The sequence below is a fragment of the Cladophialophora immunda genome (genome assembly GCF_000835495.1).
Source record: "Cladophialophora immunda strain CBS 83496 unplaced genomic scaffold supercont1.1, whole genome shotgun sequence".
Classification (NCBI taxonomy): Eukaryota; Fungi; Ascomycota; class Eurotiomycetes; order Chaetothyriales; family Herpotrichiellaceae; genus Cladophialophora; species Cladophialophora immunda.
Window position 1 is genome coordinate 6,398,655 of NW_015622541.1, and position 24,985 is coordinate 6,423,639.

At 52.2% G+C, this 24,985-nt stretch overlaps 9 protein-coding genes across 9 annotated transcripts; 2 read left to right on the forward strand and 7 right to left on the reverse strand.

The window, feature by feature from the left end:
• Positions 1-640: 640 nt before the first annotated feature.
• Positions 641-2,903, forward strand: PV07_01878 (uncharacterized protein; the record flags this gene model as incomplete). The annotated part of the gene is made up of 9 exons (XM_016388452.1): positions 641-850; positions 898-1,061; positions 1,189-1,291; positions 1,345-1,466; positions 1,556-1,701; positions 1,750-1,937; positions 2,013-2,328; positions 2,428-2,680; positions 2,759-2,903. The coding sequence occupies 9 exons, from the start codon at positions 641-643 to the stop codon at positions 2,901-2,903; spliced, it is 1,647 nt and encodes a 548-aa protein (XP_016255380.1).
• A 435-nt stretch (positions 2,904-3,338) lies between these two features.
• PV07_01879 (uncharacterized protein) lies at positions 3,339-5,643 on the reverse strand (the record flags this gene model as incomplete). Its single annotated transcript, XM_016388453.1, has 9 exons — positions 3,339-4,012; positions 4,071-4,126; positions 4,178-4,283; positions 4,349-4,833; positions 4,904-5,080; positions 5,135-5,204; positions 5,260-5,308; positions 5,365-5,459; positions 5,508-5,643. 9 exons carry the CDS (start codon positions 5,641-5,643, stop codon positions 3,339-3,341), a joined length of 1,848 nt encoding a protein of 615 aa, XP_016255381.1.
• A 1,857-nt stretch (positions 5,644-7,500) lies between these two features.
• Positions 7,501-9,416, reverse strand: PV07_01880 (uncharacterized protein; the record flags this gene model as incomplete). Its single annotated transcript, XM_016388454.1, has 1 exon — positions 7,501-9,416. The coding sequence occupies exon 1, from the start codon at positions 9,409-9,411 to the stop codon at positions 7,501-7,503; it is 1,911 nt and encodes a 636-aa protein (XP_016255382.1). The 5' UTR covers positions 9,412-9,416.
• A 22-nt stretch (positions 9,417-9,438) lies between these two features.
• On the reverse strand, positions 9,439-11,324 carry PV07_01881 (uncharacterized protein; the record flags this gene model as incomplete). The annotated part of the gene is made up of 5 exons (XM_016388455.1): positions 10,880-11,324; positions 10,470-10,826; positions 10,241-10,412; positions 9,943-9,972; positions 9,439-9,890 (listed from the first exon to the last, which is right to left on the reverse strand). Exons 1-5 carry the CDS (start codon positions 11,288-11,290, stop codon positions 9,439-9,441), a joined length of 1,422 nt encoding a protein of 473 aa, XP_016255383.1. The 5' UTR covers positions 11,291-11,324.
• Positions 11,325-11,915: 591 nt separating this feature from the next.
• On the reverse strand, positions 11,916-14,796 carry PV07_01882 (tryptophan synthase). Its single transcript, XM_016388456.1, has 2 exons — positions 14,370-14,796; positions 11,916-14,313 (listed from the first exon to the last, which is right to left on the reverse strand). Exons 1-2 carry the CDS (start codon positions 14,503-14,505, stop codon positions 12,233-12,235), a joined length of 2,217 nt encoding a protein of 738 aa, XP_016255384.1. The 5' UTR covers positions 14,506-14,796; the 3' UTR covers positions 11,916-12,232.
• Positions 14,797-15,080: 284 nt separating this feature from the next.
• PV07_01883 (uncharacterized protein) lies at positions 15,081-16,979 on the reverse strand. Its single transcript, XM_016388457.1, has one exon. The coding sequence runs from the start codon at positions 16,683-16,685 to the stop codon at positions 15,423-15,425; it is 1,263 nt and encodes a 420-aa protein (XP_016255385.1). The 5' UTR covers positions 16,686-16,979; the 3' UTR covers positions 15,081-15,422.
• On the reverse strand, positions 16,957-19,841 carry PV07_01884 (uncharacterized protein). The gene is made up of 3 exons (XM_016388458.1): positions 19,394-19,841; positions 18,341-19,337; positions 16,957-18,289 (listed from the first exon to the last, which is right to left on the reverse strand). The coding sequence occupies exons 1-3, from the start codon at positions 19,667-19,669 to the stop codon at positions 17,196-17,198; spliced, it is 2,367 nt and encodes a 788-aa protein (XP_016255386.1). The 5' UTR covers positions 19,670-19,841; the 3' UTR covers positions 16,957-17,195.
• A 495-nt stretch (positions 19,842-20,336) lies between these two features.
• Positions 20,337-22,876, forward strand: PV07_01885 (uncharacterized protein). Its single transcript, XM_016388459.1, has 3 exons — positions 20,337-21,370; positions 21,548-21,632; positions 21,686-22,876. Exons 1-3 carry the CDS (start codon positions 20,777-20,779, stop codon positions 22,507-22,509), a joined length of 1,503 nt encoding a protein of 500 aa, XP_016255387.1. The 5' UTR covers positions 20,337-20,776; the 3' UTR covers positions 22,510-22,876.
• A 117-nt stretch (positions 22,877-22,993) lies between these two features.
• Positions 22,994-24,948, reverse strand: PV07_01886 (uncharacterized protein; the record flags this gene model as incomplete). Its single annotated transcript, XM_016388460.1, has 4 exons — positions 22,994-23,849; positions 23,921-24,179; positions 24,246-24,371; positions 24,435-24,948. 4 exons carry the CDS (start codon positions 24,946-24,948, stop codon positions 22,994-22,996), a joined length of 1,755 nt encoding a protein of 584 aa, XP_016255388.1.
• Between the last annotated feature and the right edge of the window lie 37 nt (positions 24,949-24,985).

Genomic DNA, 24,985 nt, shown 5'->3' on the forward strand with positions numbered 1-24,985 from the left:
GCAACCCTGAGCCTGAATGTGCTCGCTCCAATTACTTTCGCAGGGTTCACTTTTGTGGATCCCCTGAGATGCTATACATGCTCCACAACGTGACCAATTCCATCTGAAGTTCTCCCGAACAATTTTCACTACAGGAGCTTATGCATACAGTACAGAATGCCCACAGTCAAAACCAGAGAAGATTTTCACCTACTTGTGAACCTCGGGAGAGGAGTCGCCGGAAAGTCAGTTAAGACAGCTGGTAACTTCACGCTCGTCCCTCCTCTCCTCGTCTCCACACCTCTAATGATGTCGAACCACTCGCAGGCAAGGAGACACCGAGGCAAGTCTAATAAACTCAGAACGCTCAATGAACGGTTCGGCATAGAGCGCGCCGTGTATATGGTTAGCTTTGATCGAAATGCCGGATCATGCCTCCTCTCAGCATACTCGAGACTTGGCCTTGCGGGCAAGCATGCACCGAGGCCAAGTTGAGGTATGTCACTAGCACCGAGATAGTCAAGCCGCCTCTCCTGAGTTTGCACGACATCTGCGCTCTTTATACCTTTAAAGCCAATGTTCGGGACGTGACGCTCTCTGTGAAACATATTCACCACTCAAAAGATCACGACATCTTGTAATTCGATCTACAGTCCACACCATGGAACACAAAGAAGAAGTTGTACATACTGAAGACTCGGCCATGGCCGTCGACGAGAAGGCGCAAGCTGTTGTGCATGATGCCACAGCCCGTGGGCAGATGCTGACAGGATACGAAGAATTCAGCTGGTTGCAAACTCTCAAAGCCTTCAAAATCTCTGTTTTGTATTGTTTGTTGGTAACCCTCGCGGGCGCTGCAGACGGCTATCAAGTAAGATCAGTTCCGGGTGCAGATGTTGGGAAGCTGACAAGCTCGAGATTGGTATGAATGGCTCCATCATAGCCCAGTCAGGCTATGTCCGACAATTTGCAACGACAACAACAGCCGATGGAAAACCCGCGTTGTCGGCGCAAGAGCTGGTTGCCATCGGCGGAACCACCCAGTCTCTTGGGCAGGTTGTTGGCATGACTACGATGCCGTTGTAAGCCATCCGCCGTGTACAATCACCCTTCAAGGCTTCTCATCCCCGAGGACAAAGAAAACAAATTTAGGGCCCGGGTGGAGTAGTGCCGTTTGGGTTCAGATGCACCTGTTAACTTCTCTGTCAGCTTGTGTGATCGATTTGGGCGGAAGATTGGGTTCTACGCCCTTTGGATCATTCTCGCGCTGAGTGTGATGACGGAATGCCTGTCCACATCTTGGCCACATTGGGTGGGTTTTGAATTGCATGATCATGAATCCTGAGCCAATACATGGGTCTTTAGATGATCGCCAAACTCCTCTCTGGAATTGGTGTTGGGTCTCTTCAATTCCTCACCCCAACCTACATTGCAGAAATTTGTCCACCCAAGATACGAGGCGCGTTGATGATCTCATATAGTTGGTGGTGAGTCGCAACGAGGATGTCAAGACTGACTTCTAACTCCGTCCGAGATTCATTTGGTATTGGTCCTGGACTTACTTTTAATCTAACAGGTTTGCTCTCGGCGTCCTGTTGGCACCAATTGCCCTTCAAGTCATGAATTCGAATGACCCCTCCGATTGGCATCTCCCCATCTATACACAATGGGCCCATATCGGATTGATGCTGGTCATCTACATAGCGCTTCCAGAATCACCGTGTGAGCATGACCGAGACTGTAGCCGCACACTGGCTAACCAATAGAAAGATTGGTGCGCAACTGTGAAGAAGCAGGAAGAAGGAAAGAAGTTACTCAAGCGCATAAACGGCACTATCCCAAATTATAATGTCGAAAGGCAATGGGCAGTGATCCTTTGCACCGTCGAACATGAGCGGGAAGTCGCTGCGGCGAATGCTGGGGGCAAATGGACTGACATTTTCAAAGGAAGAGACCTGGTAGGACGTCCTAATTTCACACTATCTCACGCTTTGGCAACTTTCAAGACTCATGAGGCTGAACACTCCTTCTAGCTCCGAACCATGATTGCAAGCTGGTGTCTTACCGGCTCACAATTTCTTGGTCTCACAGTTTTGAACAACTATGCTGCTTACTTTTATCAGCAAGTCGGACTAAGCAATGTTTTTGCGCTCACAGCCATCACCAAGGCACCTCAATTGGGGGTGGTTCTGGCCCTGATGGTGCTCATCGACAGATTTGGCCGCCGCGTTGTGGCATGCACGTCCCTCACCCTCATGTGGATTTGTGACCTGGGAATCGGTATTTTAGGTCTCGTCCCGCAATCCTCTCAGGTAAAGGGACTTCTCGTGTTCTTGGCCGCAATGTTCAGTAAGTTACTTCCCGCGAGTTCTCCGGAGCTCCCAATGTATCTCTTTCCCCTTTTGTGTGGCATTACGTTGACTGATGCTGACAATCCGACCTCCTTAGCATGCGCTGCGAGTGTCGCTTCTGCCATCGGATACGGATTTCTCGGTGAAATTCCTTCGCAGCGTCATCGCGTGCACACAGCCGGCTTTGCAGCAGCCGTGGCTAGCGTCATGGGTATAGTCAACAATGTCATGGTGCCATACATGCTAAGTAAGACTGCCTGGAACTGGGGACTGAAGTCGACGTTCTATTACTTTGGTCTTGGAGCTGCTTTTGCCATCGGCTCTTGGTTTGTCATTCCAGAACCCGCAGGGTGAGTCATGGCTCCTGCTCTTCAATTTTGATTTTTCGATTTGGGGGTTTTAGGAGCTATGAACTGATAATATGTTAGGCGCACGTTTGCCGAGCTAGATGAAATGTTTGAGAACAAGGTAAAGCCCTGGCGGTTCCGTTCTTACAGAACGGCCACTCAGCATGCGGTGGACGCCCAACGCAGGGCTGAAGAGAGAAGGATGGGAGCAAATACGGATATTTAACTACAATGAGGTGTATTTGGGCCGTGAAGAGGGCAAGGCCGGGTCAAATGGCCTCGATAGTGTTCAACTGTGGTGAATTGCACGACATTAGGTGGTCTACTTTCATGTCTTTGCTCCGTAGTATATTTCGGCCTTGATCATACGTCATACCGCAAAGTCCGAGTATCGATCAGTCTTGCTCAGCATAACCACTTGCTCTATATTCCTAGGCCATTTATCATTCCCTCCATTGGCCTCCCGCAGAAAGACGAAATCCTTAAGACAGAATTATAGTTATAGCAAATGAGCTGACCTTATTGCTTTTCACCACGAATGTAACTCCGCCCATGAAAGGAATTAGACGTACCAAAACTCATCGATGATCGCTTGTTTTCATGATAATTTTATAGGAGACACGAAGATAGAAGAGTATTGAGACCTTCCAAATTCGATATTCTAATACGCCTTTCGAGGGCTCGGGATGGCCTTGCCCTCATCCCCTAGTCTCTTCCCAACCCCAAGGTGTATCCAAGCAAGATTATCCATGACATAGTCAGTACCTATCGGTAAGGGGTCAGGTAGCGGATGTCTCTGTCCGTATTTCAGGGCCGGGCCAAACACCGTCCCTGTCTCCTCCTGATATTGCTTCCATTTTTCTATAAGCTCCGCAAGCTTCTCTGGTTGCTCATTTGCTAGGTCATTCGTCTCTCCTTGGTCCATCGAGAGGTCGTATAGTTGCCATTGACCCGTCCCAGTTGCAGTGTCAGATTGCATGTGGTTGATTTTCCAACGACCAAATCGCAGCCCGGCTCGATTGTAGATCTCCCATCCTACAGCCGGATCATCATAGCCGTGTATAGCATTCATTTCGTGATCTGACGAAGCAGACGAGGGCGTACGGTCTGAGAGATAAGACACCCAGGATTTCCCTCTCATCCCAAAAACGCGTCGATCCCTGTATGGCGCAGTGGCGCGAGGATGGGACGGGGATGGGTTCGGATGCCTGGCTGCTGCCAGCTCCAAAAAGGTCGGCATAATGTCCATGCAGGTTGCGAAGGCGTGGGAGACGGTGCCAGGGGCAGCTTGAGTCAGCGGGGGGTAGCGTATGACGCAGGGTACACGAATTCCACCTGCGATTTGGTCAGTATTGTTCATCTTGGCATTTCTGGATGTGATAACGGGCTGTACCTTCAGTGCAATAGCCTTTGTACATTCGATGTGGAGCAGTTGCAGCGGCAGCCCATCTTCTCTGCATCAGAGCTGTTCTTGGTTCCAAGGGAAATGCGCATCCTTACCTGGGACCATACCAGCAGAAAGAGTTGTGATTGCCAAGATTTTCATATGAATTGTCATAGTATCGGTTTATATCCATCGTGAAATCGTCCATGACCCCTTTCGATTCTGGGCACAGATTCAAATTAGCTATCGGTGTTCAAAAGGGCCAAAAGAGAATAGAATTGACAGACCTTTCGAGGCGCCTTCAGCTCCGTTATCCGACTGAAAGATCACAAATGTGTTGTCCAGCTCCCCAATCTTTTCCAGATAACGTAGGACCATACCTGCCGCTCTGTCCATGGACGTAACCATGCCCGCATAGACCTCCATAGACCTCGCGCTAAATTTTCTCGTTGCGTCGTCCATATCTTCCCAGCGTGGATGATTTGTGACGACTGGGTAAGCCGTCGCGTTCGGCTGAACTATACCCGCCTTGATGAGCTGCTTCAATCGCGTTTCGCGAAGAGCATCTGGACCTGCGTCATACACTCCACGGTATGCATCGCGGTCCTCTGCCGTGCATTGAAGAGGCCAGTGAGGCGCGGAGAAGGCTAGATATGCAAAAAAGGGCTGTTCTTTCTCTTCTTCCGTTCGGGACTCGAAATACTCGATCATCCTTTGAGCGTAAGACGTCGAAGAGAACCAGCCTTCTGCAGAATTAGTAATGTTGGCTTCCCTATTCTCGAGTCAGATCCTTGGACTATGATGATCCACAGAGCTAACAAGGCCAGACTCACGGCATCCACTTGTGGCCGTCTTTGACGTAGATCCTCGGCACTCGAGCAGGATTAAAATTCTGCCCCTGCACGACCTGATCCCAGGCAGGTTCCCAGCCGAAATGATTGCAGCTTCCAGGCAGAACACTGAGGCTCTTGTGAAATCCTCGAGCAGAGGGGATTGTATCGTCGCGAAGACCGAGATGCCTGAGTAGTCATAAGCGTCTGCTGCCAACAAGCATAAAGCTTAAAACCTCTTACCATTTTCCTACCATGCAATTCCAATAGCCATTGTCTGAAAGCACTTCAGGCAGAGCGGCAATATCGAAGTCTAGAGTCATGTCAGATCCATCTGCTCCACCCTTTTAAAGATGAAGTAATGTTACTGAGATATCCCTCTGATCCTGGTCCGGTCCATCGATCAGGATCCATACTCTTGGTAATGTCAGAAGTGCTAGCTAGATGAAAATGCTCTTACAATCACAACTCACCTTATGCTCGTGCATTACACCAAGCCCAGCGATGTGGTTATCTGTTCCAGAAAGTAACATTGAGCGGGTCGGTGAGCACGCCGCTGCAACATGATCTTCTCACGTTCAGCAATGGGCTTGTCGAAGGGTCCGAGACTACTCACAGTCACTCATCCGAAGTCCTTCGTCGGCGAGTCTATCCAAGTTTGGCGTCTTAATCTCGGCTCCGTAACAGCCCAAGTCGGAGAACCCCAGATCATCCGCCATCATAATGAGAAAGTTGGGGCGTTTGGGTGCCATCGCTCTTCTCTTTTCCTAAATCCCGACGTGAAAGAAGGAACGGCAAAGGAAGCACGCTTTTGCTGGAGAGTGAGGAGAAAATGTTGAAGTTACAATGCTCGTTCTCGTTATGCAGCCTTCTGCAAACGTACGGACCAAGTATCAGAAATAGGAGATTGCCATACGGAGTAAGTCATAACAGAATCTGGCTGAGAAGCTCGCTTTCGGTCGAACATTAGCTGCAAGCTTGGATCCATATCCGGACAGTATAGGACCGAATCTGCGAAAAGCGAGGAAGTCTCAAACCTTCTCCGGACCGGCGCCTTGTCGTTTGGCATGGCGCGCAGGGTCGATGGTGTTGATGATTTCACATCAGACGAAGGAGCAAATGTCCGAGGTTCCTACAAGTAACCAAACGGGTTGCCAAGGGTCTTTCTGATTGGTCCCCACAACTTCTCCGCTCTCGACTCTTGGCCGCAGTGCCGACTTCCGGACTCGTGGCTTCTTTGCTTCCCCGGTTCTGTCCGGTCAATATACTGGCGGAAATGGATGGTTCTTTGGTAAAAGCTGTCGCGCATGGACCCGAGTTGCTGCTGTTCACCTCGAGGCTCAAGCAAGCGCTTACACTGTGCGGCACTGGTGTTATGAAAGCATTGTAGGGAAAGGATTCATCTCTGCTTTGTATCCCGATTGAAATCGAACAGTAGGACGAATGCGATGGTATGGCCTGACCTCTGACCCGCAGGTTGCCAGATCAAGGTGATGTATCTCTTCTGCCCAGAGTCCCGTGGTTCGATTGTGAGAGAACGTCTCAGGAGAAAGCCACAGCCCAATCCCCAGGCCAAGCTGCCTAGGGTGATTCGTTAGCACAGCAAGAACAACTCGCACAGACAGGTCCCATAAACAACTATGCGACCGCGATAGCCCGCCGGCACAACGACGGCCGAGATTTCAGTTTCGGAGTAATTGCTCACGAACTACGACTGTGAGATTCTTACGTTAACCATAAGATACAGGTGCATTGCGTTATGAAAATCGTTATCCGTACACAATTTAGGGTGTTGGCCTTGTAAGACTTATCTAGCTTCCCGTTTCCGTGATGATTGTCGATGGCTTTGCTTTACTGTGCAACAGGCAAAAATTGTTGTTTCAGTGATGGCTCTGTTCCTCGCAAAAGGTGGTGCGCTTCTACAGCTACCTGCAGGCTCGACAGGTCTTGGGCATTTTCTAGGATGAAAAGGTGTACCGTAGCGGCATGGGTTTTGATATGTGATTTCCATTGAAAATCATTCCACGACAACCCACATTGTCTGGGCAGGGAATTCGGTCTTTCTCTCGAAAATGGCCCAGCGACAGCGTGGTGAAATATCTCGAGATAGGAGAGGAGCAGAGACATGCTTGCCCAGGCGCCGCGAGACGCCCAGAACTTCATCAACAGGTGCTGTGCAGTCGTCGAGAAGACCCCATTCTGAAGTACATCTAACAGGCGCTGGCCGGTGAGCCACTGATCATTGTCTTTCGGTTTGCCTCCTAATCATGCCGGTGCCCATGACGATTGTCTTGGCCCCAATCTACAGTTCTTGCGTAATTAAGAGAACGTCTCCTGTTTCTATATAGCATGGATTCCAATGGCATGGGTCACCAGCGAATGTCACGGCCGTGCACCCAGAAAAAACTTGATGCATAGAATTTTTATATCAGGACTCTCGGTCGCCAAGCATTCCTGCAGCACATGCCGCCGTGAGAGTTTCCATTGGGGAGCCTGTGGTACGGCGCAAAACCTTCAACATCACTTTCTTTGCCCGCCATGCTATACTGAGCAATAGAAAGATTTGATTTTTGCTTATCGATGTCTTCGTGATCGCACTATTTATGAGTTCAGGGGCCTTCCTCTTGCTCCCTACTTGCCGCGCCGCCATTCCAGTTAGCCTTCGCTTGATTCAGGAGTTCCAGGATTTTGGCAAAATCCTTCTGATAACCAGGCCACTTAGCCATGGCCATCTTAATGATAATCTCCGGCGTGACACTCTCCATGGCCATATCATTCTTGCCCTTGACCCTCCTTTGAAACTGCACGGTAGGGTCGGCTCCATACTTGAGGAGAACTTTGGCAGTGGCGATAAAGGCTCGCAGTTGCGAATCTATATCCAGGGAACATTCCAAAAGGTCCCGGAGTAGACCGGTCCACGCAGTACAACTTTCCTCTGATAACATATCATCGGGCAAAGTCAAATCTCGACAGTTTGGATCGGCGCCCTCTTCGAGAAATAACTCCGCAGCTTCGGGGCAGGGGTATCCCAGCAGACTGGTGCCCCGGTCAAATCGAAATGGCAGGCGTACAGTACGCGTCGCTAATGGAAGTAGAAGCTGTAGTTGAGATAGAGGAACACCCTTACCTCTTACTTTTGCCTCTATATATGGAATGGAGTCGCGTACAGTCGCAAGCTCCAACATATTGTTGATAGTCGCGCCGTTTGGTGTTTCACCGTATAGTTTTTGTAGTGGCTCGAAATATGTCTTAAGCCAGCTCATATCTGCGACAGAGGGCACTCCTGTTGTATCTGATAGTGAGACTCTCAAATTTTCGGTGAGTTGATTGCTGACAGTGTCTAACTCGTCGAGAAGGCTTACGTAGTCGTCGCCAAAATGACCACTTGAGCTTGAAAGAAAGTAGGCGATACTAAGTGCGGAGGAAAGGAGCTCGAAGCTTCGCTTGGGGATTTCAACTCTTGTGAAAAGATCGGTTGTCGTGTCGTTGAATGTTGAGTGGCCATTGGAATCCCACAGAGTCCTAATATACTCTGGCTCGAATGCCGCTTCTCCACAGCATTTCATACGTCGAATTAATCCGCTCAGCAAGGCAAAATTGGTGTCCAAATCGGAATCAAAGCCTGCAGAATTTCGAAATATTGATTCCCAGATGTTGGGTCTGGACATGAACTCCTTGGCGGTTTGGTGCATGAACTGTACCTCATCCGTTCCCTCAAGAAGTCCCCCGCATCGACTCTTAAGACGGCGCTGCAGCTTTTCCCACCGAGGCCGCGATTCTGCCCAGCTTTTAGGGCAAAAATCATCGTCTTGTACTAATAATCTTTTGCCATTTTCTGCTTCTAGATGCCCTGGCTCGGCGAGGAATAAAGTTATAATGTCGAGAGGACCCTCGCTGTCGACTTTGGACCATCCCATCACAAGTTGAAACAGTCTCTTCGCCTCAGGCAGATAGCTCGGCTTGACGATCTGCATCATGTGCATATAGAGACCATCTTTTCCACGAAGCTTTCGAGGAAGGCATTTGAGGGTCTTCATGAGTTCTTCTTTCGAGTCGCCATCTGTATTTCCATCGATGATTAACTGAACCACGATGCTAACCCAGAGGAATACCCCACGTGATGCTTGGGTTATCAAGCACACAAATTCTGACCGATCTGTGAGATCCGAGGCATCCTCTGCCAGACGGTTCTGACAATATTTCGCGATAGAGTCAGCGGTGTGCTCATGCACATGGAGCCTGGGAAAACCTTTGAATGCATTTTCAAATACACCCAATTCTCGACTAGACATGCAGACCTTCACATTTCGGTAGCTGGTGAACTTGCAAAGCAACTTTGCGATCTGCCTGTATCCGTTCAGGATCCAGGAGCTTTCGCTCCAGGCTTCATCATCATCAGAGCCGTCGTGCATCAAGTCCAGCTGTTCTTCCTTGTATTGACCTTCCCTGTCAATCATGCGATACTCGTCTAGGCCGTCAAAGAAAAGACACAGCCTGGAGTTTGGAAGATGGTGCAACATTGAGAGAAATGCCGCGCTGAGGTTATCCTAAGAATCAAATTCTTGAGGAAGTGGCGACGAATCCACGAAGAACTTCGCAAAGACCTTAGGGATAAGGGAGGGTCGGTTCCGTAGAACTTGGTGCAAAATGCTTCGAAGCATTCCTTCTCTCGATTTCTGGTTTTTGTCGCCTCGTTCGAAGAAGAAGTATCCAGCTAGTATTAATTCTTTTCCGTTGGCCCATAGAGAGAGTTGCCTTTTAGTTTCGTCATTTTGGTATATGTACTTCATCAGAGTCGACTTGCCACAGCCCGCTTTACCACTGATCCAGAAAAAGGTTTCCTCATTCTTGAGCCAGGATAAAAACTCACAGGGCTTGGGAGACGACGCGTTGGTTGTTGATCCGTGGTCCAGTACCCAGGTGCAAGTATCCGCGTACGCGTCCTCGATCTTATCCTCTCGATTGCTCATAGTGGAGAAGTCCAGGTGCTTCAAGATTTCTGTCAATTCTCAGAGAGTGTTCAAGGGCATGTAGTGACTTAATGAACTCACGCTCTTTTCGAGCCGCAATTCTCTCATTCTCTTACAAAATAGTCAGCCAAGGCTCCAATAAATATGAACAACCAGCGCTGTGATAGAAGACCGTTGCAAGAATTGCTCAGCTAGGAGCACGTCACTTGAGACACTTCCGAGAACCTAGTCGCTCCAAGAGAGAATTCAGGGAGGCTGAATAGAATCACAGAAACAAACGACCATCATCTAGAAGCCCACGTCCTTCTGAGGGCCATTGGCCTCTATCCTTGGAAGTTGTCATTGCCCGAAATCAAGGAAAGCTTATCGCGTGACGTACCTTGCTGGTCCTCTGGCTGTTGGACTTTGCGAAGGTTGTTAATATGGAAAAGAGTCCTTTGATAGCCTGGGTCTTTCTTTGATGCGAACTTTACCATGTTCATGTGATTCGCATGGATGGTAAACTGATCAACGTGAAAGCCATCGTAGATGGCAGAAGCAGGTTTTACAATCTGTTATTGAATCTTAGTAGCTTGTAACCAAGGCATGCTCTTACGAAGTGCTCATACCAAGCCAATTCCAGTTGGAATCTCCTCCTTACCGCACACTATTCTCAGGTTTTGGGAGATTGTTGTGAATTGGTCTCGCTGCTCATCCAGGGCATGAGCATCTGACTTCAATGTCTGTAGGAGCTGGATATTGGGTTGACGAAAAGAGAGATAGGCGACATTTGCCGCCACTTCTGCTAGAGACTCCTTGTCGCTTCCTCGATGTGGCGTCCCGAGAAATATCACGCCGGTGGTACGAGCATATATCTCGCCGAGGTGAGGATGTCTGTTGTTGCTCTTGTATTCGGCTGACTTAATCAAAGCCTGCTTCACAACCAGGCCCCCAAGACTGTGACAGATAAAGACAATAGGTCGGGTCTGTCGTCACGAATTAGTAGCGAAGATTGACAGGGGAAGGTAGAAAGACGGACGATGCCAATCCGAGCTCTCGCCAAGTCATCAAGTAACGTTTTCGCATGGCCAAAGATACTCTCTTTGCCAGCATAAGAAAATGCATTGGCTATATCGGCATCGTAGCCCCAGGTGATGATTCTGACATCCTTCACGTCGTCTTTCAGCAAGTCTCTGGGCCAGAAACAGTCTTGGCTCGACCAAGTCTTCAGTCGCGACCCGCGAAGTCCGTGGACGAAGACCAAATCAGTCCCGAGGGCCTTCCCTTTGCAGTCGTCACTGATTTCCAGTGGGCCAACGTCCTCGCTGTCCTCAGCCGATTCCTCGATGCCGCTCTTCAGGACGCCCTTCTTTTTGTCCGTGTCCGTGTCCGCGTCCGTGTCCGCGGGGTTCTTCCTCTTCCTTGTGAGACGCTTGAGGAGACTGGCCATGAATGCGACACTGTCCAGATGTCTTCTGTTTACGCAACTGACGCAATTCAACAGCAATCTTCAACAGCGAGGCGAGTATCAAGAAGCGTTTTGGGTGCAAAATCCCGCCCTTCGGCTGCTGGCGTCGACAGGATGGAGGTGGTTGCTTCCGCACAACATCATGGCAGACATCAAATTCAGCCGCACTGGGAGCAGGAAAAGTACACAAGTTACGAAGAGCCCAGCCTAAGCGAGGCCACGTTGCCCTGCATCATTGGCAGTTTGAATCACAGCAAGAGGCAGAGCGAAGCGCCCGGAAACGCCCAAGTCCTCAGGCTACAGGACGCCACCACCAAATTTGTGTGGCGGGATGCGGCCATCCCTGTACCGATGCTGCACCCTGAGACGTTCGCGGTTTCCAGCGAATATGAGTAGGTTTCCTTCAGGAGAAACGGTAGCCTACCAGATAGCAATATCGAGGTCTCGTCGACGATTGTGTAGCTTTGCCCTGGTCCTCGAAGTCGCATGACCGCAGCCAAAGTGTGAGCATTCAAAAAGGACAGTGCTCCAGAGATGAGGCTGAGGATGGGTGAAGAGCAAGGATCACAACCTGATCAGCCTGAGAATGGGGCTGAGCAGGCAACCTCCGGCATCTGACCGCGCCATGGTCTTCATGCACGCCAATTAAATCGAGTCTCGCGGTTCCTACACGTGATTTGTGTCACCCAGCTACTGATGTCACATTTACCACTGGTTTGATGACCCAAGGGTAGAGATGAGACTACCAGGCAGAGGCCGACCATCATATAAACAGATGTCACGTGAGGAAATCTGATCCAAGTTCGGTCGTCATCCATACCCAGCCAAATACATCCAATTGTCAAGGCCAGGCGCCGTGAACTCATATCCTTTCAGCCTAGATCTTAAACCTCTAGAGCAAACCCGGCGATGATATCTCTCTGTCTAGAACCTCAAATCCCATCCAATACCCGGACCCAATTTGGGCAGTTCATCCGCCACACTCTGGACGTCCTTGTCTCCACGTCCACTCAAGCAGATCACCAGCGTCTGATCCTTGCCCATCTCCTTTGCAACCTGCATAGCCCCAAAGATTGCGTGACTTGATTCCAACGCAGGAATGATTCCTTCCGTCTCGCTGAGCGTCCGGAACCCTATCAGTGCCTCGGAGTCAGTGGCGCTGATGAATCTGGCTCTCGAGCTGTCTTTCCAATTCGACAACTCTGGTCCCACACCAGGGTAATCTAGACCGGCGGAGATGGAGTGCGTATCGCTGATCTGGCCATGCTCGTTCTGCAACACGTACGTCCTCACACCGTGAAGGACACCTATTGACCCTCCGGAAAGTGTGGCAGAGTGCTTGCCCGTGTCGACGCCTTCGCCAGCCGCCTCAACGCCGATCAACTTCACCGACGGATCGGAGCTGAAGGGGAAGAACATGCCCACGGCATTGCTTCCCCCACCAACGCAGGCAATCACCGCGTCTGGAAGTCTGCCGGTCAATTCCTTCATTTGTTCCTTGGTCTCCTGGCCAATCACGCTCTGGAAAGTGCGAACTATGGTTGGGAAAGGATGAGGGCCAATAGCCGAGCCGATGATGTAGTGCGTGGTATCGAGGTCGACGACCCAAGCACGTAATGCCTCGTTGACTGCGTCCCGAAGCGTGCGGGAGCCAGCTTCCACCGCCACAACCTTGGCCCCAAGGAGTTTCATGCGGAAGACATTGAGAGCCTGACGCCGTACGTCCTCGGCGCCCATGTATACGACACAATCCATGCCAAATTTGGCGCAGACCGTTGCAGTTGCTACACCGTGCTGGCCTGCACCCGTCTCTGCGATGATGCGTGTCTTCCCCAGTCGCCTTGCCAGAAGAATTTGCCCCAAGGCGTTGTTGATCTTGTGACTTCCCGTGTGATTCAGGTCTTCTCGTTTCAGGTAGATCTGCGCACCGCCGACTCGTTCAGTCAGCCGGTCAGCCAGATGCAGCGATGAAGGCCGACCCATGTAGGGGTAGTATGATTTGTACTCTTTCCAGAATTCTGGGTCGTTCTTGGCTTTTTGGAAGCCCTCCTCGAGCTCGGCCAAGCAGTCCATTAATGATTCGGGAACATACTGTCCACCAAACTGGCCAAAGCGGGCAGGAATGGCATTGGGATTGGGGGCCGTGCCATTTGTGGACGAGTTGAGGGCATCAAGCTGGTCAGCAAGGCCTGGTTCGGAAGGGACGTCGGCATCGGTAATGACTTTGTCGACTTGCACTTGATGGCCGTTCAGACCGTTCGCCGCTGCGTTGGGTTCCTTTGCAGACTTCATAGTCTCGACGATACCCACTTCCCTTGTTAAACCATCCGTCGTGTTGAAATCGCCGACTTGCCTGCCTGTGATCTGGGAGCAATAATCTTGAACAGCCTTTGCCCGTTCACCTTCCTTCGCATTGCCCAAGACTGTCACGATCTGACTGCCGATCACCACTCCCTCGGCAATCTGTGAAACACTCAGGAAGTGTTCTCTCGTGCTCACACCAAATCCAACCGCGGCAGCGATACCACCTGAGTACTGATGTACCCGCTCCAACAGCTCAGGAAGCTTGGTGTTCAAGGTGCCAGTGGCGCCCGTGACACCCATCCTCGACACAACGTAGATGAACGAGTCCGCGATTTGACACAGCAGCTTCATTCTCTTCTCCGAAGTCGCAGGGGCAATCAGCGGCACGTAACTCAAGCCGGCCTTTGTGCAATTGTTGCGAAATCTTACAGCCTCTTCCGGGGGCAAATCGACCATGATAAATCCGTTCACACCAGCCTCTTTGCAGTCTTTCAACATGCGATCTTCGCCGTAGCGCAGCAGTGGGTTATAATAGCCCATGAAAAGAACGGGGACTTTAAGACCCTTCTTCCTGGCGTCGCGCACGAACTGGAGGGTTGAGGTGACGGTGATGCCATTAGCGAGGGCAACTGTGTTTGATTTTTGGATCGTGGGCCCGTCAGCGATGGGGTCTGTGAAGGGGAGGCCGAGTTCGATAATATCTGGAAGATACATTAGATACAACGCTTGATCCATCGAGAGGATGTTTAGTCCTTACCAACGCCACCAGCTTGTAGACCGAGCATAATATCGGGAGTCTCTTCAGCGGTGGGATAACCCGCAGTGAAGTAGCCAACAAGGGCCGTCCTCCCCTCTTTCTTGCATTGGGCGAATGTCTGTTTGATTGCCTCCATCTTGGATACGAGGGAAAATGAAGATTGCAAGAGTGCGGTTCTCAGAGGAGGAGAAGGCGGAGGCACGAGGAGAATTTATAGACTTCGACTGAGAGATGTGTCGTTGAGTCACTCCGTCGACTTTGGACCAAAAGTTAGCGAGGTGTGACGATAGCGGATCCCGTCTCAGCAAAGAGATAAGATTGTGGTGGTGTGTAGGAGGTCAACCGCTTCAAGAATCTGTCCCTCTCAAGTCATGGTGTTGCAGACCGTCTTTGATTGCGATGGCGGGCACACCCCCCGGTTGCGGGCCAAAGAAATTTTGCCGCAGTCATGAGCTAAGGGAGGACCTTGTCGCTGGGTCGGCCGTGTCCCTGCATAAGTCTGGAAATGCTCCAGCCCCGCCGAGATCGGCCCGCGCACCTCGCCAGCCTCGTTGAACAGCCTCGTCCATCATCAGCCTTTGCTGCCGTGAAATGAGTTTATATCGGCCAACCAGTAGGTCCCATGCGCAGTTTGGCTGTTTGATGGGCTTTCGGATATTTGAGACATATAAATGCTACTCAACAGCTAGATGCACCGCATGAGAACCAGTTCTCGCCGTACTATACCCGACATATCGTAAAAGAACAAGGCTGGGCGGCGGCTAATGCACTCAGCCAACATCCGCTCCGTGTCCACCACTATCTCTCCCTTGTAAGGTGTAAATATGAACCGCCCTTTTCGTTCTTGCGGTCTGTCTGCGTGTGACTCATAAAGTCTCGTTTCGTGGCCGCTCATTCCATGTTCGACTGCTCCGAAATGCTCGAACAGACCTCATCGAAATATTGCTTCGCAGCTTCGGTTCTTCTGCTGGAGGTGGTGATAGGAGCTCATAGAAAGGCTATGCGGCGGAAGGGTCTGCAATGGGTTTCTGAAAAATCTCAGGGGACCTTCCTTCACTTTGGCCGCTTCATCAGATCCTCCATGTCTTGTAAAGTCTGGACGTGGGCGAGCGCGGGTTTGACCACTCCGACCTCCTGTCCGCCGCCGTCCGCCATGCCCCTCTCAGCGTCGTCAGAAACCACAGTCACAACGCTGTCGACAACACTGTCCAACTCTTTCGTCTTTTTCCTTCTGTCCCATATCTCCATTCCCTTGTTCATGCAGGCCGCTATCAAGACAAGCACTGAATTCACAATGGTCCCCCACTGGCCGATTGCAATATTTGCCTCATTCGTCGGGAGACCCCCGTGCATCAATGCGAGTTCATTCATCACAATATTGCACACCATGAGCGGCAAACACAGAATATCAATTGCCAACCCCAGCATCATCCATGGAATGATGAATGAAGACAACGCCAACTTCCTCAACGACCACCTCGCCCGACGCACGTAGCCAAACAATGCGAAGTATCCACCGTACCACCGTTCCATGCTCGCCTTGTAAACTGTTTTGGTAAATTGCTCCCGGTGGCCCGGATGAATCAGGTAGCTCATGATCAATTTCGTGCACAAAACCGATGGGGTGTGTTCCTGAACGTCCATACTGAGCGCCGCGTAGGCAGCAAACTGGATCGGTCCAACCAACACGTAGGTGGATGTTCTGTATTGTGAATTATCCAAGATCCGGTGGGGTACGGCAATGATCTCCGACTTCTGTCTCATCGGCTTCGAGATGTTGAAGCATTTGTAGGAACAGTTTGCAAAGTCCGGGTTCATCAACTTTTGGATAGGATACTCCAATAGCACCCCATTTGGAGAATAGCAGGCGGGTTCAGGCGGGTCGATCGGCGTATCGAACAGTTCCGCCCGCCCAAAGATCAAGCTGGTGCCTACCAAAAACCCCCAAGCGACCATGATGACCCGGGCGCGTGTTCCTCTTAGCGAAGAACTCCAATGGATGATACCAATATAGGCGAGCGCGCCCGTAGATAACACCGCCCACGCGGCCATGATATCCAAGTCGTAGACTCCCGCTTTGCTGGTGATAAGAGTCATGAGATGAATTGCCGAAGTTCCTGCGTATGTGAGCGCGCTCACGAGGGCGCCAACGATGAGCCATTCTGTTCTGCGACCGAAGATGGCGAACACCAAGGTTACATAGTAGAGGAGACGTGGAAGGAGACCGTAGGTGCCAGAAATCGGATAGACGCAGTTGATTTCGGTGACTGGGGGTCCGTAGCTGTTGTTGTATACTGTCTCCGAGAGACTAGACATGATCTCTAGATACGCGATCAGGATCTTCGGGGTGCTGGTTGAATTGGGTCAAAATTTGCAGTATGATGCTCGTTAGAGCTGGTCGAATCTGGTCGCATCGTCGTCACGGCTGGTTTTGTCGCATCTGCGGCGCTGTTGAGGACTTTGGCCACAGATGCTGGGTACAACTTGGCTTGACACCACGGTAATGAGAACGATGTTATCGCAGGAGGAGATCCAAAGGAGAATGAAGACGACGACAGTCTGGTGACATCGAGTAGACCTTGAATGCTGGACGAGGCGGATCAATTTGGGGCCGGCCAAGTTCCTGGCGAGGGGTTGCAATTACCACGTTTTTGGCGATCTTGGTTGGAAGCGGAATACGAGTACGAGCAGCCTTGCGAGCCTTGACAATTTCCATTGGTTGCATCTCCAGTGGCAATCCGTGGCTCTGATCCACGCTTTGATTGGACAAGGAGGTCCTCCAGTATCTCCAGTATCATGTCCAAGAGATACAACGTGCCCGTTGTGTCAACCAAGTACTATATCCTCCCACTTAGGCCCGGGCTCGAGGGCCCTATCCAATGCCTCTGTCAAGATCCGTCCCAGCCCTTCACGGTGATATATGCCGTCTTTCTTGGAAACCAACAAGACGATATAAACGCCATAATCCCGACGCGCCAACAAGTCCTCCACGTCATCCGGTAATGTGCCTTCCCAGATAGCCAATTCATCATCGGTAAACATACTTACCCTAGACATGACCAAGAAATCCAGGGGCGTCCCAACACGTGGCATCCAAGCCGCATCAAGATCGATAGTGCCGCACCACAATCCATTCCGATCCTCAATCCCTGCTCTGATCAGTCCAGGGTCTGCGGGAGCGGGTCGAACGGTGGACAAGGCACTCGGGCCAGTCAGCCTCTTTCTCAAGGGTGAAATTACTGATTTGTGAATAAGTGCCGGCGACGTGAGTTTGAACTGCGCCGTGACAGTTCGGAAGTGTAGTAAGGGGAGCATGGTGCTCAGGTTGTGGCGCGACATCGGTCCAAGATTTTCGGGCAGGGGTATAGGTGGCGGTATCCGTTCATAGGCTTGTTTGGGGAAGGAATGAATGCCGACGGCCTGATCAGCATGCCATTCAATCCACGAGCGAGCGACCTCGGTGTACTTCCATTGAATCTCTCCCATCCAGCCGGACCACGACCAACTGGGGAACCCAACCCGTCGAAACAACCTCTTCGTTGACTCCCACAGCAATGAGGGATCCAGCATTGTCTCCAGTGCGCCAAAGAATATGCTGTCTCCTATCCGTTTTTCCAACACCAGCTGCACCCCTTCGAAGGCGTTCAGGATGTCGTTGGGATTCGTCAACTCTCGTCGGGTGTATAGCTCCACCGCTGATGTGAACTGAACAAAGGGTTTCTCCCTGAAGATCCTCGTTGGCATGTCGATCGAGTCCAAGGACCAGCCGTTGGACCGCGGCATCTCCATGTCTTCGCAGAAAGTGGTCCGCCGGCACTGATAGTATATCCGTCCATTAACAAACAGAAGACACCGCCTCGAAAGCATTCTCTCCTGGAAAGTCCAGGCACGAGAATCCCATTGTGAGGTTGAAATATAATCTGCAAGCACAATATAAGTATTCGACACGGAGTTGCTGGGCTCAGACTTACCTTCAGCGAGATGAGACACCATTAAGCGCAAGCCAGGCTTGACCTCTTCGATCTCTTGATGGAATGTCCGAGACTCTTTTCTTACTCCTGGGAGACCAGCATTCGCGTCCTTACCCGAACCCGCAACCACGGTCAGAGCGGCTCTAGCATATACCCAGTCGTCATGATATTGAAATCCGTCGTCGTGCAACAGTGCCAGGCTATCTGTCCACAGATACTTCTCTTGCAACATTTTGGTGAGCTTGATGGCGTCCTTGATCGTCCGAGGAAGTTTTTCCTTCTCGAGCGCACCCGGTTGTGACAGTTTCGGCAGGTTCTTAGAGGTTGTAAACAATTGGGCGAAGTTCTTACCCCAAAGATAACTCAAGGCGACATAGCGGGATGACTGGGGAGTTTCGACAATGCACATCTTGTCCACATCGATCGCGCGAAAGACATCTTTCGGTTGTCCCAGAAGATCAGGGTGTACCAGCGACTCTTCACATTCCATCCCGTGATATGTTTCGCAGTCGTGCAGCCACTGACGAAGTTGGTGAGGATCGAGTAGGTCAGGAGAAGCAATCCTGCGCCCGAAGAATTCTCGGCTGGGAGCGTCGTCCGCAAGAAGGACTATATATCCATCTTTAAATGCTTGAGGGTCACTATATATTAGTAACCGTCGTGTCCTGGGCTTGAATATATGTTCTCCAGGGCGATTGGGATCGGGCCCTAAATCTTCCTGCCCATCTATCACCCAACGTGCGTAGCACAGCGGATCATCGTCGGCATGGAGACTCGGGTTTCGTTGATCAGAGGGACGGTCGGCTATCTCGAGCACCAGGCGGCAGTGAGGGCAATGGGTTTTATGGCGAATCTGGGAGAGTCTGCCCAGATAGCGAGGCTTATGCGTCCTTTCAAAGTCCCGTTCATCTTCTTTGATGTAGAATGACTCGAGGTTCAGATCTAGACGAAGGCAGGTGTCGCAGAGGTAGGACTGTTCTGGGGGAGTACGATCGTCCTGCAACGCCGTTAGCGAGCCGAGATTCTGCGCGAACTGCAAGGGGGAGAGCGCACTGCTGCCTTGATCCAGCTCGCGGGAAGCCGTCCAAGGTGTCTGAACTTTTTGGTCAAATTCAGGATCGAGGTAGGATGAGAACCCTCAGCGGGCTGAGGTGTCGACATCTGGGTGCATTTGTTTCCAGATTGCAGTAGTGGGGACCTAGAAGTTGATTGAGATGGGGAAATCGATAGGGAGGGCGTTGGGCACCGGAGGCAATCGCTTGCAGCCGGCGCCGGGTCCTTTGTTGCTGCAGAGCGGGAGGGGTACAAGGATGGACTGGACAGGGCCATGCACCAGAGCCGCAGGCTGCACAGAGATGGGCGGGGAGTAAAGAATTTTCCTGAACACGATGCGCCAATCTCACAACAGTAGCAAGTCTCCCTGCTGTACGACGTGAGGTAGGTCTGCACTGGCCTCGAGGATTATATCCTCACCAACACCTTCGATCTAACTGCGATCCCATATTTCCCTCACAACCGACAAATCCTCCAAGCAGCCCCGATGATGGGCACGAAATCCCCCCTCGCCGCGCCCCCCACGTCGCTCTCCTGAAAAAAAAACCTTGAACGGTCCCAAATCCACAGGGGGTGGTGGAGCTGTTGATGGGCTGGATGAGGCTATTGTGAAACAAACTCGACTGGCTGAAGCTTCTGCTTGCCTTTCTCAGCTTCCTGCCACCATTGGCCTGGGATCCCTGGCAGTGCCCGACGCCTATCACAGCCTACTAGCCCCTACAAGCTTCCTTGCCTGCACCCAAGGCCACCCATTCGCCTCAAACAAGGCGAAACTCGTGGCTCGCCCGCCTTCCTTCGACAGCCCACCCTCCCACCGGCCAGCGCACAAACCGGGAGCTACGCTTCGGCCCATCGCCTGGGGGGGGGGGGGGGAGCTTGCCGTCAGATGGGATTGCAGCGTTTCAAACCCACTAAATTATTGTGCAAAGATCAAGCACCATATGCAGCCCGTTGATTATGGAGGAATGCCTGGGCTCGTGATGAGATGCTGCAGAACAACGATGTCGTCATCTAGGATGAGAGCGCTGGCTGCTTAATGGAGTCGACAGCCGCTTAACCGAAGCATGTCCTGATTGGGGTTCAATCCGCTGCACTGGGCCAGATCCAGCACTGAGGTGCAGGTCGTTGACCTAAAATCTCAATACGAGCTGTATCTCCATGCCAATGGTGCGCAGCTTGCCCTCCAAGGTATATCTGGCATGCCTTGCCCTCCAGCCAACATGCAGAACAACCCGTCGATCGGTTCTTTTCGACCCTGTTGTTCAGCCGCGCGAAAAAAAGACCACGCAAGTCGCCAGTCGGGGGTACATCTCGTGAGCACTCCTTTTCAGAATGTGACTGGATCCCTCAAAGCTCGACCCAATATTGGCGAACATATCAAAGATGCGCTGGATTGCCAACTTCAATGACTTGCAGCTTGATATTGTCGGTATTATTGCGGTGCTAGGGGAAGGATCCATAACTCGAAATGCTCAAGTGACAAGCCTTTCCTGGTGGTCCACGATACCTAGGCTTATGCCAGCTCCACACGCGTTGTTTGAACATGAACGCAAATACCGACTGCCTACAGCTCCTGGAACCGTCGCTGGAGCGTACAATGGCATGGTGAAAAAGGAGATCGATTTCTTCGCCCAGTTGCTTCATCCGGAGCCTCTGGAAGATTACCAGGTTGAGCTTGTCCAGGTTACACAAAAAGATGTGCCTCCAGGAACAAAGTCACTTCGCCCATTTGGTCCCAAGATGTATGGTCCCTTGTTTTGGATCTCAATTACCGGAAGTGTCATGGCTTTGGCTTTGATCGCGCTCTCTATTTATTATTACGATGGCTTCTCTTTGCTGGCTACTATAATGCTATCGATGGTGAGTTCCTTCGTGGGATTTGGTACGCGCTGGAACCCGGCATTCCAACAACCGAAACTAGAAATGGGACGGGAGGACGTTATACCTCGCTCAGATGTAATTATTTACTATCCTAACGTGAGTCCGACTCCGTCCTTGTTGCTGCTCTTTTTGATGCATGTGATTCGGCTTGGGCCTATGTTTCGGACAAGCTTGGGAGAAATAATGTCAGCACGGAAGCCTCGCCTCAGACTGGGTGCTATGCGGGTGAAAAGGATCCATATTGAATATCCTTGCTTATAGACTGTTTATTAGGGATCAATTCGGGTAGTTCGACCAACCTCCGAACATATTGCTCGCCTTTATTTTCAGATGGAATATGCACAATATGACATGAGCGGTAGGCTGCTGCCGCCATTGTAGCCGGCATATGACTGATCCGTCTCAAACCAGATACCTTTTATCGTACCCTGGCCCTTTTTTCGACCGTCATGCTTATGACAGGAGTGGTATCTCTGGCGAACGCATCCAATATTCTTCAAGTGGCCTTCGCAGCTTCATATATCTTGTTGAACATCCTCTACTGGGCGGTGTCTGCCCTGAACCCTTTCAAATACCACTGGCAACATGCATACGAAACCGAAACTCTTCCGATACAATATCCGCCAAATCGGGATCCCGATGGACCTGTCGCCGTTGGGCCGGTCGAGGAATTCGTCGAGAAATTCAAACACAGAGCCGGACACGAATGGCGTCGATTCCAAGAGGCCTGGACAAAAGAGAAAAGACGCGCCCGAGCCGAGACAGTTATCGAAGCAGGAAACCTCGTCAGCGCACTGTGGTTTGCCATTGTTCTGACTGGAACGGCTCAGTGGTTGAATGAGGCCACCACGATAGCACCGATGAACGCTGCCTGGAAGGAGTGGCTGCGTGAAGCTGGCCACGAAGTCCGACCCAGGCTCGAGTACGGTGATGGTCCGGGGAGGCATTCCGAAGAATGGGACGATCGGTTCCGAATCCATCGCCGGCCACGCATCCCGACGGGCCCAGACTGGCATGTCACGCTGGCCACCAAGGAAAACGCGGGACCTTCTTCTAGAACACGCCGAATTAAGATCCTGTCCTGGGACTACCAGGGACGACTCACAGAAATCCTGCGCAGGCACGCGCATGACACGAGGCTGCCGCTCGACGACGAGATCGTGGAGCTCAATGCTTCTTTGGCGGCGACTTCGCAGAACGAGCACTTGATCCCTGCCATAACCGAGGAAGTGTGAGGTATATCGTGCACAGTGTCGACAGCTTGTTGGTTCGCCATGAAAGGAAGTCTGAGGATGAGTGGTTGGACGAGTGAGAACGGGATGAATGAACGAAAATGTGTTGTGTTGCATGGCACCCTCAACGAATGAGATTGGACCACCTGCTATTCAAGGCGGACGGGCGATTGCCTTAGGTTGCAAGCCGGCTTCTCTTTGGGGTGCAGAGCCTCAGCCGTCTCGTGTATCGATCACCCTGGTGTTCCACGGTGACTCCTTCGTCGGTGTGAATGCTTCTGCGCATTCTTGGAGCCTGAAGTCAACCACATTAATGATCAGATAGCTCGCCGGGTTGCAGTGGAACAAGATTATGATGATAACCCCCAAATGCCCTAATCTGCGCCCTATCCGATCACGCCATGCTCCCCTTTTCCTACGCGTGTATGCTTATGACCGACAACAGACCCTTCCGTCTATCCAATCCTGGCAATGTAATGTACACCGCCTAAGAGGCCGTCCTCTCCATCACAAGCTGCCACGCCTTGGGCTCGACCTGGACGACCGCCCCGTCCTCCTCCTCCGCCGTCGTGAAGACAAAGTAATCCAGCGCCTCGAAGCCGTAGGTCTGCAGATCGACCCCCGTCCACGACTGGCAGCTCCCCTGGGGGAAGAAGAGCTGCGCGTCGAACGCGGCCAGCTCCGCCGCCGAGCTCGTCTGGTACACCGCGCGCCACGCCGTCCGGTTCCCCGACGCGAGGTCCGTCGGGTACAGGCGGATCGTGGTGTTGGCGTCCACGCCGCCAGCGAGGGCGGCGTAGCCCGTGCTCGCGCCGCGCACGTCGACACCGCGGGCCGAAAAGGCCGAGACCACGAGCCCGTAGTCGTCGACGGCGAGGGTGATGGCGCTCGAGGCGTTGGACGCGGCCCCGGTCCCGGCCCCCGACGGCGAGGTGTACGTGCCGGCGTATTTGTGCGCGGCCTCGCTCGTCCCGACCTGCGCGACGCCGGGCAGGAGCGCCTGCACCAGCGTCGAGAAGACCACCTGGATCGCCGCGATCGAGCTGTCCGGGCCGGCGAGGTTGATGGCCACGACCAGGTCGTAGTCCGGGACCAGCGCCAGGATCGCCGTGTAGTCGCCCAGGTTGCCGGTCTTGGTGTAGAAGTCGATGACACGTCCGTCCGACGTGAGGTTGGCGCCGCGGGCGATTTCCCACGGCGCGCCGACGTACACGCCCGACGAGGAGGTGAAGGTCTTGGGCTTCATCCACGCGCGAGTCTTTGCCGGCGCGAGCAGCTTCGACGACAGGATCGCGGCCCCGAAGGATAGGAGGTCGTTGTTGGTCGAGTACACTCCACCCGAGCTGCGACCCTCACACGTTCTCCGTCAGGATATACTTCTTTCTGCAATGGGGGCCAGAGGTGAACACTTTACCTATTCTCGTAGCCCAGAGGCGTACCCCACCAGTTGGTCTCAGCGGGAATGAACCCGATAGAGCTATTCGAGGGAGCGCCGAGGAACGTGCGTTTCAAGTTGGCCGGCGCGAAGATGGCGTCTTCAAGGTGCGCCGCGTAGGTCTTGCCGCTGACATTCTCGATCACCCGACCGAGAAGCGCGTACCCGATGTTGGAGTACACCGGAGTCGTGAACGGTGCGTAGACAGGAGGCCGTCGACCGAAGTTGTTGAAGAAATCTGTTCGTCACACAGATGTCAGCGAAATCGTGATCACACTAGAGGGTGCCAGAGGCAGAAACAAACCGTCCCAGGTGCACCCCGGAGTACCAGGAGCGCCGCCACAAGAAAGTGAGTCTTGGGACCGGGTCAGTGGGGGCAACCCAGTCTCTTCGGTAATGCCAGACACATATGGGATAACGTTGTTCGTGACTGCGATTTTCTCCTTGGTCAGTTCATCACCATGCTATTCCACCAGGCTCGGGTGTTACGCACGATCTGCGCCGATACCGCCCAGGTGGCTCGCGAGAGCATCCACAGTGACCGTTTCCCAATCAACGGCCAGCAGAGGGTCGCGGGTCTTGGACAGTTGCGCGAGCTTGGGAACATATTTCGTGATCGGGGCGGCCAGGTCGACTTTCCCCTGAAGCTGAAGGATCGAGAGGGCCGTGAAGAGCTTGGTGGCACTGCCGATGGAATAGACGGTGTCGCCGTCGACTTTGTGCGTGCCGGTCTTGTTGAATGTCGAAGGTGTATAGTGGAAGCTCAACAGAGGGGCCGTCTCGTGGATGGACCTCACGCCCACCGAGAGCGCCGTTGCATTCAGCGAGGAGCTGAAATTTTGTAGTTGAGCATTGACTGCCGCAATGACTTGTTGTAGCTGCGAATTCTGCGTCAGGTTTGTCGGCGGTGGCAAGATCGGTCCCAAGGGAGGGCATTGAAGCTGAGCCAGGAGTAGTGTAGCATGGGACAGAATGACAAAAACAAAGCTCGGCCACGATGTAGTCATGGCAAGAGGCGTCATCAGGCCTGGACAATTGAGTTGA